The sequence below is a fragment of the Pleuronectes platessa genome, chromosome 8 (genome assembly GCF_947347685.1).
Source record: "Pleuronectes platessa chromosome 8, fPlePla1.1, whole genome shotgun sequence".
NCBI classification, from domain to species: domain Eukaryota; kingdom Metazoa; phylum Chordata; class Actinopteri; order Pleuronectiformes; family Pleuronectidae; genus Pleuronectes; species Pleuronectes platessa.
The window spans coordinates 10,787,827-10,801,453 of record NC_070633.1 but is presented as its reverse complement, the minus strand read 5'-3'; the positions used below and the strand labels follow the sequence as shown (position 1 = coordinate 10,801,453).

Here is a 13,627-nt window from a genome sequence, read left to right as displayed (position 1 = left end):
ACAGGCAGCCCTGTTCCTCCAGTGAACATGCAGCCTTCTGAAATAAAAGTGGAAATGGCTTTTGCAGGGAGCAAAGGAAACCCTCTCAACAGTTACATAAGAGAAAAGGCCCGGAGCCTCTCCGTCCCTCTCTCCCATAACACACACAGACACGCAAAAACATGTAGCACATGAGCATGGAGTCGCACGCTCATGCATACACCATCAACAGCAACAACAAAGCACGTACTCACACCTGACAGGCACAAACCCATTCTTTGGAAGAAACAAGCCTAGGGAGGCTCTGTCACAGCCACCTGCTCAGATTCAGTCAGGCACCGGTTATTTATCAGAGGCCACCGCATCCTTCAAAACAGCATTAACTGGTGGCTGCAAGTAAGTCACAGCAGATACGCGCCTGCACCCGGGCAGAGGGAGGATGAAGGATTCTAGGTCACCTGTGGCTCAGAGTGCAAACTGTACATACATGCAGTTATTTTTAGGGAGACCTACTCCCACGCTTTGTCTCACGGGGCTCTGAAATAAAACCCCGGGGTGAAACAAAATGCCGCACAATCACAAGGCGTTTGACAGAGATATCACCAGCCGGCGTTTTTCCTTCCCTCACAAATGATGAAGTCATTATTGCAGTGACTCAGAAGAGCGTGTGAAGTGTGTGAGTGCTATGAGGAGGGTGTATCATACAGAGGATGCACATACAAACAGACTCTACGTGGTGGAATTACCTAATAAGGGCCGGTGCTCCCCACGTGTGTATGAAAGAGGGTGCGTGAGAAGTTCAACTCAACATTGTCCTTTTTCATCACTGCCCTGCTATTCGCCCAAATAGCCACTGCCTGCTGACTCATGCGTTCATAATAAATAGATGGCATTGCATAATGTGATTATGACCAGGCCGACCCAGGTTGGCCCAAACTTAATCATATACGATTTCTGTTGAAACTCTTAAGCTGCATGAAGCACTTAATAAGACAGTCCCCCAACATTCTGACAAGTTGACAGCAGAGCTTCGGGCACAGCATTAGTAACACGCAGGAAACTGTCCTCTCATCTACATAGGAATTAACAAAGAGGAGAGGAGGAGAGGAGAGGAAAGGAGAGGAGGGGAGATGAGAGGAGAGGAGAGGAGAGGAGAGAAGAGAAGAGAAGAGAAGAGAAGAGAAGAGAAGAGAAGAGAAGAGAAGAGAAGAGAAGAGAAGAAGAGAAGAGGGCAGTGGCTGGGAGAGAGAAACCATTTAAATGAAAGGGAGAAGAGAGGCGTCAGCATTAGCAGTTAATCCACTGCAGTGAGAATACGTTCTCTCTGCCTGCGGCCTCTAGGCTCCAGTCGTCGTCCTAATAAGACGACTGTAACCTACACTGCTCCATCACAAAGAGCAGATTCCATCCTGACGTGAGAACCAGCACCAAATAAACAAGGAATGACTTACCAGCAATCAGACAGCAACACACAGATTTCATTTGGAAGCACCGTCCATCGATATGAGAACACTACAGCTGCGCTAACATGTCAGGTCATATTGTGCATTTAAGGATGGTATAAACATAAATATGTATATTTGCTACCTCAATGCTCAGGATGCACTCACGAATCCCACCATCTGAGCTCGCCACCAATGAACTTCCCTCGCCATTCAAACACACACACAGCATTTCCAGTGTTATGTGTCCACGTTCCCTAGCCCAGGGGAGGGCCGTGACACAAAAGTGCACACACATACACGTTCACACACACACACACACAAAGGGAGCATCTCTCTTCCCCTCTCTGTTTCTCTCCCACCCCTTTTCTCTCTCTCACCCACACACTTTCTCTATTTAGCCCACACTTAAAAAGGCTGCCTAAAGATAGAAGCAAGAAGATGAACAGGAGCCAGCGAGTGTCATGGCAACAAAATGCGATGGCTCACAAACACTATTTCGACCGGCAAGAATAAAAAAATCATAATCGCAGCCTGAATGCGGTAGTATCACCTCTTCAAAGACACAGTTTGCTAAGATTCTGCTGCAAAGAACGTGCCAGCGCTGGAAGCCCGGAGCTCGTGATTCAAAACTACTGATTGTACCTCAGACGTTGTGGTAAATCCTTGCTGACTCTTTGTAAACTGAATTTGAGTCTGTTGTAGAAAATATGAGCCCTGTCAATATTAACCCTCTTTAACTTTATTGTGTATTTATATTTCTGAATGAAATGTGCTATAAAACATCACCATGATGCTTTTTGACGAACCATAGATCGCAATATAACAATTTTAAGTTTAGTATATATAAAGATGAAATACTTATGCATTGGGCAAGCACACGGAGGAGGTGTAAATCAGAACTGACCCACAGCCTTCACTCAGGAACAAAGCTCAGTCTTTAAAATCAACATTAATAATAGTGTGACATTTATCTTAGCATTTATTGATATCAAACCAACATTTTAAACTTGATATAATTGTGCCCCATTTCTAGTGGATGCAAGTTCTCAGTGAATATTCAATGTAAACAGCGTCGCAGTTCTGCAGCAATAGATGTCGGTCACATCCCTCCAAATGTTCACTACCCCGTCAGGATGCTTCAGACAAACTCTGCATCTCCCTCCACTGGAAACCCCTGGAGGCCACTTGCACATCAAAGCGCAGATTCTGAAATGCCTGGTTTCACTTCCTGAGTAGTTTTACACCAACGTAATCTGAATCTAATTTCACACAACCCACAAAGCCCCCTGTTACACTTCTAACAGCGCACCAGGTATATATCGCAATGATATAACGTTACACCCCCCCCCCCCCCCCCCCCCCCCCCCCCCACGCACACACAACCTTCTGCTGCTTCAGGTGCTCTCATCAGATAAATAAAAACATCAGAAATGCTAGGTGTTCCGGATAACTCAGGATGAGTAATGGTCTAAGAGTAATGGATGACATTAATCCACATGGCTGCCTTCTTCATGGATCAGTTCCTTCATTATCTGAAGGAGCACTGACCAGCGCTCTGTCATCTCCAAATTAGTAGTATCAGTGAAAGGTTATCGTCCTATTATCTCACATCTGCTCATGTTTCCATCAGGAGAACAAACTCAATGTGGCAAGTACACCTTATATCATATGCACAGGGTTTTACAGTGTTAATACAGCGTAAATGCAGTGACTTGGTCGATCTGTAAATGTGTGTGTGTATGTGTGTGTGTGACCATGCAACTCACCATGTTGACCTGCAGTGGTTCTGAGCCAGGTCTCAACAGCCTCCTCCTCCTACAGCTCCCGGAGTCTCCAGACCGCAAACGCACCGACGATGACAACTGACCCATATCTGCTCGGCGGACACGCAGACAGGTAATCAAATTAACAAAACCATGTCAATCACTAGTTTTCATATTTGTTGTTAAACAAAATAAAAAGTCAAATAGTACCTGAGTGAGGCAGCAGCCGCGCCAAGGCCGTGAGTGTGCGGGGGGAAAGCGGCAGGGAGCTGCAGCGCTGGAGAGATGCCCGAAGTGGGGGCTCTAATGGTGACACACCCGGGGGGCGAGACAAGGCCTGAAGGGAACTGAGTAGTTAGGGCATATCCTCCATTCTAAACAGGGTTACTTTGATGCACAAACTCCTCTGCCCTTCACAATAACAAAAAAAAGCCTTCTTGCTGCCTTGTCCCCCTTTATGCAGCGAATTAAAGTATTTCACATTCAGCTAGTCTATTCTGGTGCACCGGTCAGTGTATGCATGCCCTGCAGCAGATCATGAGACCATACATCATGCCAACCAGGCGGTCTCTCAGGTTAAAATGAACTGACTCTGAGTTAGGGCAATGTGAGGTAGAGCTTATGGGAGCGACGAGGCAGAAAATTGGCCACAGAGAGAGACTGAGAGTGAGCGAGTGAGAGAAAGAGAGGCCACAAAGACGGAAAGAAAGAGTGTGAGAAGGGGAGAAGAAAACGAGAGAGGGAGAGGGGGAAGTGAGCTGATGGAAAAGTGGCATTCAGAGTCCAGAAATACAGGCCTCTATAAATGGGCCAGAGCATGCACGCATTGTTGCAGCTAACAGTAAGCAGAGTATAAATACTGGGTTAGCACTGGGCTGCCCTTCAAAATCCGTAGTGTGTGTGTGATTCATTATGGGCTTGGGTCGTATTTATCGGCGATTTGCTGTAGACTACAAGTGGAACTCTGTGCTTCTACTTTGATTTTTTTGCAACACCGGGATGTGATGTATGAGTCAGTGTAAAATGTGTATTTGGATATTTGTGGGACTGCTTATTTGCCGCCGTTGTGCCAGGGTTTGTGCGTTTGCTTTCAGCGATGCATGAATGCCTGTGTTTGCTCTTTGGCATCTTACTCTGTGATGCATCTCCATGGACGGCGTCTCCCTAGTAACACTGGTCTCTATGACAGAGCAGGGCCTGGAGCGAGCGGCCACCCGTCCCTGCCCCGGGGAATGTTGCGTGGTGGGAGCAGGCCTGCGTCTCCGCCGACACAGCGATCCCACCTCGGTGTAGTGGCTGTAGAGATCTCGGTCGTGGTTGGGCCTCCCAAGGTCCAGGACAGCCGAGGCCGGGCGAGGACGAGGACGAGGGCGGGGGAGCTTGTGATGTACAGAGGTCCTCTCTGTGCTAGAGTGGGGCACGGCCGAGCCCGGCTGTCTTACACTGCAGCCTGTCTGGCCGGCAATCTGCTCACACAGCTGTGATTGGCACAGACACTCAGCAGTTTGCAACAATGCATTTCTTGTGCAAGAAATTGGGAGGAGTACCTCTATATATTCAACAAAAAATATGGAGCATTTCAATTCAGTAGTTTCGATGCATCAGTTGCTCGCCACGAGTGATAATACCGCGTTTTGATTACCTCTTGAGTTTTCGTTGGAACACGGAAGAACTTTTATTCCAGGCATCATTTCCCTTCCTTTAACATTGTGAGACGGGGCGTCTTTCAATATAATATCTTGTTGAAAAATGCAATTTGGTGCGGACGAGAATAAATATCCAGGTCTAGTGAATTTACAGTAGATGTGGTTTCGTAAGGAGACATTTGGGCCTATGAGGGCTCTCTGTGTGCAGTTTAACTTTATAACACAGGGCATTTTTGAAAATGTTCCTGAATTTCCCCAAAAAATGATTCAAAGATCATTCAAAGATGAAAAATCTGGCATATTTTGAGGACTGACATCTATGAGTGAATTTGTGCTATTTGATTGAATTTAAGGCGACAGCTGGGCCTTGGTGAAGGTATGTGCTCCACTGAGTAGTACTTCTAGTTATTGTGAAATTTCAATGAAGATGAAATAAATACAACTGGTTTGAAATTTGGTTGGATTTGATTTGAAAACAGTCTGTGATAATGGAGGAGAATTTTCCTGGTGCCGTCACTTCTCTTAAATTATGGTAAAACTGCACATAAGCACCTCAACCAAAACAATCACACCCCCCTTGCATAATAGACCCTAACTAAAAGTGTGCTGAGTATTCAGATGTCACATCTCATTTAGTCATTAGCAGTCATGGCAAACATGTCCTGACTCGTTGTTGTGACTAGGAGGTAGATGACTAATGCCTCCACTGGAGTGAGAGGGGAAGGGTGTCGTCATGTAGCTCAGACGTCATGGAGCTCTAGGGCTAGCGCGGGTCACAAACAGCCGGCTCTGTGGGAAATCGGGTTTCCTTGCATGCTACAGGAGGCCGACTGAGCAGGAAAGAACAAACTGCTCCAGCTCCATGTCGTCCGCCATTGTGACCACTGACTATTTCCTCTTCTCTCCAACAGATGGGGCAACAGGACAACTGTAGAGTAGGTGCCCATTTCAAGTCCTCACAGGCTGGCATGTTAGGTTCTCCCTGGCATTTACTGAACCACACCTAGGACTTAAATCATGAGTAACAGCTCTTATACCCAGCACAGATTTGTTTAGTTTGGGGTTGATGAATTTAAGAAGCAATTTAATGATGCTGGTTAAAACAGTTACATAAATGATAGTTTGAGCATTATTGCAATAATTACATGATGCATGCCTATGGGGGTGTTAATGATGTTGAAAGAGCCTGCAATGAAATGTGGTTACAGCATTCAAATGTGAGGCAAATATTATTTTCTTACACAGGAAAACACAACAGCAGTTAGGCAATGACACATAACTGGCTTATTTACCGAATGTGTTTATTAAAAATGCTCTGGCTGTTAATTAATGCAGCTCATTTTCTATTTAAAGTTACATACCTTGAATATTTCCTCTGTGGAATCTGATGCGGGCACGCTATTGGTTGTACTCTCTTTATCACCTTGTTGTGATTGCACATTCACTTCCTGTATCTGGTGGGAGTCAGGTGGAGCATCCTTGGAATCCTGCTCATTTCCTGTCTGTCCCTCTACCTTTTCCTCTTGACAGAGACAGGGTGATGGATCTCTTTTAACCCCTGTTACGTATTTAGACTCTGTGTTTGGACATGACTGAGGGATGTGATTCTCCACTATGGCTGTGGACGTGTGGTTTGCCTCTCCATCCATATGTTTGTCTGTACCCTCAGAGCTCTTGAGGCCATTGACAGCTTGAGATCTTGGGCATGCCCTGAAGGCTTTCAGCACCACCTTAGGGGATCGTCCCCCTGTCGCAGGCACTGTAGAATCACTTTCAAAGCAACTGGAGTGTGAGGATTTAGTGTTCACTGGGGACGACGGGTTAGGCTGGGATGTTGGAAGTCCTTCGCTGTGGAGCGTCAGGGACACACTGTGAATGTTGTCCACTGTGCGCTGTGGAGCCCGCGGGGAGCTCATCGGAGTCGCCTCTCCCTCTGGAGGTGAGAAGGAACGAGATGTCGTCCGCCATTTTCTGGCCGTCTCTGCTACGCTGTTGAAAAACTTGAACAGGCCACCAAAGTGCCCCTTGGTGTCAGAGTGTTTCGGGGGCGGAGGTTGCAAGTCTCTGACAATCTCAAAGTCTACAGAGCCATAGTCTGAGTCGATGGTTTTGTCCAGAGAGGGGAGTTCAGAGTCAAAGCTCTCTGAGTAAACAGGGTTGGCCTTCCCCAGAAGAGAAATCCTCCTCAGGTAACTCCACACATCTTTTTGCCTCCTCCCTCTCCCCTGGTGGTTGCGCAGGCTCCCCTTGATGCTGGGCTCTTCATAGCCTGAAGCTGTTTTGTTACAGTTGTTTGAATTGTTGTGGCTTCGCTTGGTATAGGAAACTCTTTCAGATGATTTACAACCGTTCTGAGTCACAGCCTCTCCTGTCACAGTGGGCTGATGCCTGTCCAAAGTAGCTGAGAGGTCAATATCTTCAAACGAGCAGTCAAATTCGCCAGTGTAGCCAGCATACGAGTGCCGCTTGCCACGGTGTCGTAGCGTGCCCCTACTGAACTGCTGTGGAGTGCCAATGTCCCCACAGAAAGACTCCTCGTCAACAAACGAGCTGCCGAACCTGGCCGCTGACAGTTTCCCTGCCTTGCCCCTGAACACAGAGGGCGACTTGAGCTTCTTGAAGGAGCGAACTTTGTCAGCAAATGAGAGTTTAGGGATGGAAGCCTCCCCGGGCAAGATCATGGAGTGGGGTCGCCTCTCCAGCTCGGACATAGCTCTCTTTCGATTCAAGATCTTCCAGATGCCGCCCGAGGCACGGGGCCTCCGGTTGACCTCCTGTCTGTCCTTGACAGGGGACTGAGAAGAGGCATCTTGGGTCCCTCCCTGCCCCTCCGCAGGCACTGGACCAGGCTCCTGAATATAAACACTGCTCGTCTCATTCTCCACATCCAGAGAAACACTAAACACTCGGTTGACAAACCCATTAGGGTTGTTGCTCTCAGGGGCAGGGTTGTCTGTCTGCTCCATCCTCTCTCATGCTACAGTGTCAGCTATCAGGTCCAATGGACATCATGTCTCGGGCCGCTCTCACGCTCTTCTCAAACACCTGGAGGAACAAAACCACATTTTAAATCAGTGCGTTGACGTTAAACTGACGGCCTTGTCATTTTGTTTCAGGTTCATTCTGTCAGAAATGCAAACTACCTTACAATAAACATTCAGAGTGGACGGTCTGAAAAATCTTATCCAAACAGGAGGTCAAATGTTCAGGGAAGAGATAAGAAGCGATATTCAAAACGGCTGAAAACATTAAAGCTCTCATTTCGGTACTCTCGGACACGGACTTTGTACCATGAGTCAACAGCAACAAACAGCCAATACCCCCCCCCCCTCACCTCCCCTTGCCTTATATTTGATCCACATTATCCAAAGTTATTACTTGAGACGCAGTCCCCCTTCCACCATTTGAACAGGGAGGCTACGTTGCCATGGAAACGCTCGCTACAGAGACGTCTGGTTATTTCAGGCCTGATTCCGGCTGTGACATCATCACAGCTCAGATAAGCGCCCTCTGAGGAAGAAAATGCTGGGCAAGAAGCTGCACTACAACATGTTAATTACCCCCCCCCCCCATTTCATAATCCCTTTAATGTGCTGCAGCATCTTGTGTAATTTGGGGCCTTCAGCATCCATCTTTGTTGGTGCCTGACATCACCAGTAAGGATGTGCCTCCATTAGGCTGGCCTTTTTTTGTAGAATGTCACAATTTCACGTTTGTGTTTTTTAACTGATAAGCTGTTTTATCATATTATTAAAAGAAAGCACTTATTTGATAACAACACATATTTATTCAGGGGTGAGAGGCTGTAATCACATATATTTGCTCTTTTTTTATCATGTAAATATTAAACATGGTGTCTCTCACACAACACTGGGGATGGGATTGGATTTTTTTCATAGATTAAAATAGACTGCTGGGTAGTTAACAGATATAAGTAACTCAAATACACAAAAGACATAAATATATTTTTGTTATTTGGCTTCCACAGGCGAAATATACAGTGTGACACAGCGTTAGCTCTTGTTTCCATATAAAACCTCAAAGTCACTTCAAAGCAACGGTCGCTCTGACAGATATCTACCAACTTCAACTTGGGCTGGGCGTCAAAAACATACCTTTCATTTTTTTTTTTTTATGGCGTCAAATAAAAACGTTAACGTCGCAGCAGGTTGGATGAGTCGCCTGAAGGTTATTCATTAATGGGTTATTTAGAACATAGTTAACGTTTTTAAATGACAGATTAACAGCACGCACGCGTTACGCGTTAATATTCAGTGACTTCCTAAACTTGCGTATGAAGTTGAGATCATTAAAAACTAAACTGTCGCTCATGTATCCGGTTCAACTTTGAGATTAAAGTCTGTAAACTCACCGTCAGGAATCTTCCTCCGGTTAAACGGGCATCGCCGCCGCCGTCCGTCCCTACAGTGAGTGAAACCTCCGCCTGTAACTTATCCGGTGTTCCTCAGAGGCTTTAACTTCTATCCATGGGTGAAGTGTGGAGTTGTGTTGCGGAGCGCGACTCCTTCCTTGATCACATGTGTTCAGCTGTAAACTCGGCGGAGCTCTCGTCAGACTGAGAGAAACTCCCCGGGTAAGTTAGCGACAGACCGGTGAACTCTTGCCCTGCGAGCTGCTGCAGACCCGAGACTCTGATCTGTGATAGAGTCCCACAGACACACACTCCCGCACACACACGCACACAAAAACATACACACTCACACACACACGCCCTTCTATCTTAGTGAGGACACTCATTGGCAGAATGCATTCCCTAACTCCCTCACCCTATACCATCACAACAGAACTTGACTTTTAAGCACTTTTATAAACATTTGGATTTGTTCAGATTATTATAGCTAACCCCATTTTTATAGAACTTGCCTGCGCTGCCTCACCTGTGTCTGTGGGCTTGTAGCACTCATTTGAGCCCCAACCTAACCCTTACCCTAAGCTTAACCATCACAACTAACCTGATTCTATCCATGTCCTTAAAACCAAGTCTTAATCTTCAAGTCCTAATCTTCTTGAAGTTGTAAAGAATGACCAAAATGTTCTCTTTGATCCATTGATTGTGGACTGCGTTTAACCAAAACCTTGTCCCTAACCTCATTGTACAGACTTTGGTCTCCAGGATGTCTACTGGTCCTGACAAGATCAAAGTTTTATGCTGGAAAAGGTCCTCAAGTGGTAAACAAAACACACACACACAAAATGCAATACTGAACTCAAAGTGTCTTTAGACAAAGCAACTTTACAGGAAAGTTGACATAACCTCATTACTTTAATCTTGAGTTTTTTTCTGTATTTTTAATCCTATTTAAAATTCAAAGGGCAAATTTCCAGAGCCATTATAGCATACAGTTTATTTAGCGTACACTTTTTGCTGTGTGTGTATTTATGGGGAAGCACTTATTATTTCTAAGGGAACATCGGTGAATACAAATGATTGACTGAACTCTGGTCTCACTAGCTGATCCTCCTTTGGGATTTGCGTTGAATGTGAAAATCCTTCTATTGAAATGGCACAATGGGGAGAGGGAGTTCGTCGAGGAGGGGGGCGACTGAAGGAATTCACAAAAACCAAACAGCTCCACAGCTCCACAGCTCCATAGCCGTGAAAGAGGAGACGGTGGACGAAGGGGCCTAAATTTAAACATTTCCTCTTTGTCCTGTTTTGGGCCCATTGTCATCTCGTGGCGTTTGTCCCTTCTGCGCAGGAAGGAGTGGATCTGACATCAACGCTCTCAGGCTGACAATGCCAGGAAGTCTGTCTGACTGTATGTAAATATCTCGATGTGTCCACGCTTCCCTTGCTCGCCCGTGGAGCCGCTCTCCCCCCACTGGCCCTCTGCGTGCAGCGGCTCTCGGCACTTGAGGCTGTAGGAGTAGTCGTAGTAGAAGCAACAATGGTGACGTACACACCGCCCCATAACTCATCCGCGACTGTCACTGTGAATTACAGCAGCCTCATCTTCAAATGACCTCTTCCTCTGATGGAGCGTCTGCCTTCGTAGTCAGACCTAATAAGCTTGTTTTTTTTATTCACATACACACACATACACCTATATATTGGTCCATTTCAGACCTTTATGTCTGTCGTTCCTCGTTCGTCCTGCCACTCATTGTTTTGCGTTGACTCGCTGTTTGCTGCTCTCCTTCACTTCCCTTCCCTCATTTTCTCCCCCCCCCCTCCCTTACACGCTCACTTCCTCAGAACCCCAAGCAGTCTTCCTGCCATCCTCCCCCCATCACAAAAGACATCCTGGCTCAACTGGTCCAAAATGTTTCAGTTCAGATCTGGTTTATTCAGACAACCTCTTATCTTTGGGAAAATATAATCATCCAAACATTTTGTGTGAAGGACAGAAAGCACGAGAGGGAAAAGAGAGAGAGAGAGAGAGAGAGAGCGATGAATGGCGGGAGAGGAGATTACAGATTTATGCCCTCTCGACCAGCTGGGCCATATGTCTGAAATGATAAGTTCTTGTTGATGTCTGGCGAGCCGTGGATGTTACGGCGAGTTCAATTTTGCTGCCTCTGTTCACGGCGAGTGTTGGAACACGCCGTGAACAGAGCTCCTTTTTGAAATGATGTCATCGCCGGCTTCTCGTCTGCAGAACAATCGGCCTCTTCCTCCTCTTCCTATGACACGGTCCCCACCGGGCTGGGTTTTGGTGGAGATTACTGGAGACAAACACTCACTTTAGGGCCCAGCTGTAATTATTTCACCAGTCTTTGTCAGAAGCTGCTGAGTGAAAACAGGCTGCTGTGAAAAAGCCGGCCAGACAGGGCGGGAGGGAGGGAGGGGGAGGCAGATATGTTGTGATATCAAATGAAAGGCTTACTAAAGCCTGGGAACTGAACCCGGGAGGTGTAACTCGTGTGAGAACAGCTGGGATTTCAGTCAATTTTACGTCTGCAGGTGTTTGGGGCCATCAAGGCTAAAACACTGCAACATTGCTGCATGTCCATGTGTCCATAGAGGGAGCATGTATAAACTATGGCTCCTAATACACTGGCACATATAAATTAAAATTTCTGCCCACTTTTGGTATGAAGTATGCCCAGGTAGTGTGTGTGCCTGCAGTGGACCAAGAGAGTTTGAATTTCACTGACATTCCTGACATTCCCTCAGCACTGACCTGCATACTTCCCCGGCCTGGCTGCATATGGCACTATCCCCCTAGAACACAAACACACACAGACACACACAAAAAAAAAAAACACGCACACACTCATCCTGCCTCTTCACAGTCACCTCGAGCTCAACTGCAATCGGTTTGAGATAATCAATCAGTTTGGGAAAATAAATCAGTTTGGCCTGGGTCACGGACCAACATGCAAACACACACGTGGACTCAAACAGACATATGTGCACACACATGGACAGCAAGAATGTTGGTGTGAAGGGGAAGATTTCATTAAACACATCTCACAGTCATCTAAGAGAGGGACAGGACAGAGGGAATGTGTGTTTAAGCGTGTGTGTGTGTATGTGTGTGTGTGCCATGAGCTTTCAGCTGGGGGACTTTCAGCCATTATCGGGATAAATCTGAAAACAGGAAGGCGAGTTCGAATAAACAAGACAAGAGGAAGACGACCACAGTTCTACTTCCTGTTTTAGAGCAGGAGAGGAAACAGCAGATTTTTTAGGAATTCAAATCAGAGGCAACACTCCAGAAAGACCATGCTCGTAACATATGAAATGCTCTCACTTCAACAAAAATTGGGAGCATTTATAGATGTGATTAGGCTTCATGGATTTAGTAATTTTTGTGTCACTACTTGCTCTTTGTCATATCTGTATTTATAAGTAGTTTTATCACAGCAGATTTTGCAGCCTTCCTCTGAGTGAATGTTGCTGTCACATGGGAGATCAGGCAGATGTTCACCTTTCACAGTTTATCTGCTTCTGTGTCGAGCTGTACAGGCCCTCCTGGGCCGAGCTGGACTTGACTGTGTTTGTGGGTCAGCAACAGAGAGGGAAACGTAGCCTGGCACACACAAAACACCATTTCCTCTCATCTGGCCGCCTCCAGCTTCTTCAGGCAGAGCACAGTCTGAGATTGGGGAAAGGAAAAAACCCAGGGGACCAGGGGGCGATGGAAGGTGGGATCCCAGTCAGCTGATGGGGGATATTTAACGGAGTGGAACAAAAGGAGATAAAGTTGAGCAAATCTGCGTCTTCTGGACACAATGGGTCAGTATTGCTTATGGTTGAGATCTAAGGTGAGAGTCCAGACAGTTAGTCATGTGATTGATTGTAAACTGGCATTCCTCTCACTGATTTGTCATTGAGAAGGCTGCTTTAGTGTTGTCTGTTTTATCTCTGTGATGAATGCTGACCTCTGACCACAACATTGACTCTGGTCAGTGTCCTCTGTGCTGGTCAGGCCGTAAAAAATAGTGTTTTAGTCCAGGCCATTTAGATGTAGATGGTGGAATTGCCACATCATTAGGTTTTTTCAGTTATAACTGGATGCAATCTCTCTCTCCGTCCCTCTCCCTCCATTTTCCTCCGTCCTCTCTACAGCTCCTTTCCCATGTCCTAGTTAGAGGCTGAGGAATATGCATGCAGCTCTCTTCTCATTCCCTGGCTGTGTACTCCTCTGCCTTATCACCAGGAGAGGGAGCAAAAGAGGGAGGGAGGCTGTCATCTTATAAGTTCACATTGTTCTTTAATATTGTTGAACAAATAGCATTGCCAAAATAATCTCTCCACCTGAAATCTGGAGATTATAAAGAAATATTTCTCTAGAACATCCTCTCTACTAGTCTACATTTCAAAACA

The 13,627-nt window shown here is 46.3% G+C and overlaps 1 protein-coding gene across 3 annotated transcripts in view; it reads right to left on the bottom strand.

The window, feature by feature from the left end:
* Window positions 1-9,744, bottom strand: part of arhgef9a (Cdc42 guanine nucleotide exchange factor (GEF) 9a) — a 45,327-nt gene extending 35,583 nt beyond the window's left edge. The window contains exons 1-4 of one of the 3 annotated variants that reach the window (XM_053429472.1): window positions 9,206-9,744; window positions 6,195-7,878; window positions 3,398-3,524; window positions 3,191-3,297 (exon numbers count right to left, since the gene is read on the bottom strand). In XM_053429472.1, the coding sequence (XP_053285447.1) occupies window positions 3,191-3,297; window positions 3,398-3,524; window positions 6,195-7,799 (1,839 nt within the window). In that variant the 5' untranslated portion in view covers window positions 7,800-7,878; window positions 9,206-9,744. Of the gene's footprint in view, window positions 1-3,190; window positions 3,298-3,397; window positions 3,525-4,320; window positions 4,338-6,194; window positions 7,879-9,205 lie in introns of those variants that run through there. The other 2 variants (XM_053429471.1, XM_053429470.1) reach the window with 2 other exon arrangements.
* Window positions 9,745-13,627: the final 3,883 nt, after the last annotated feature.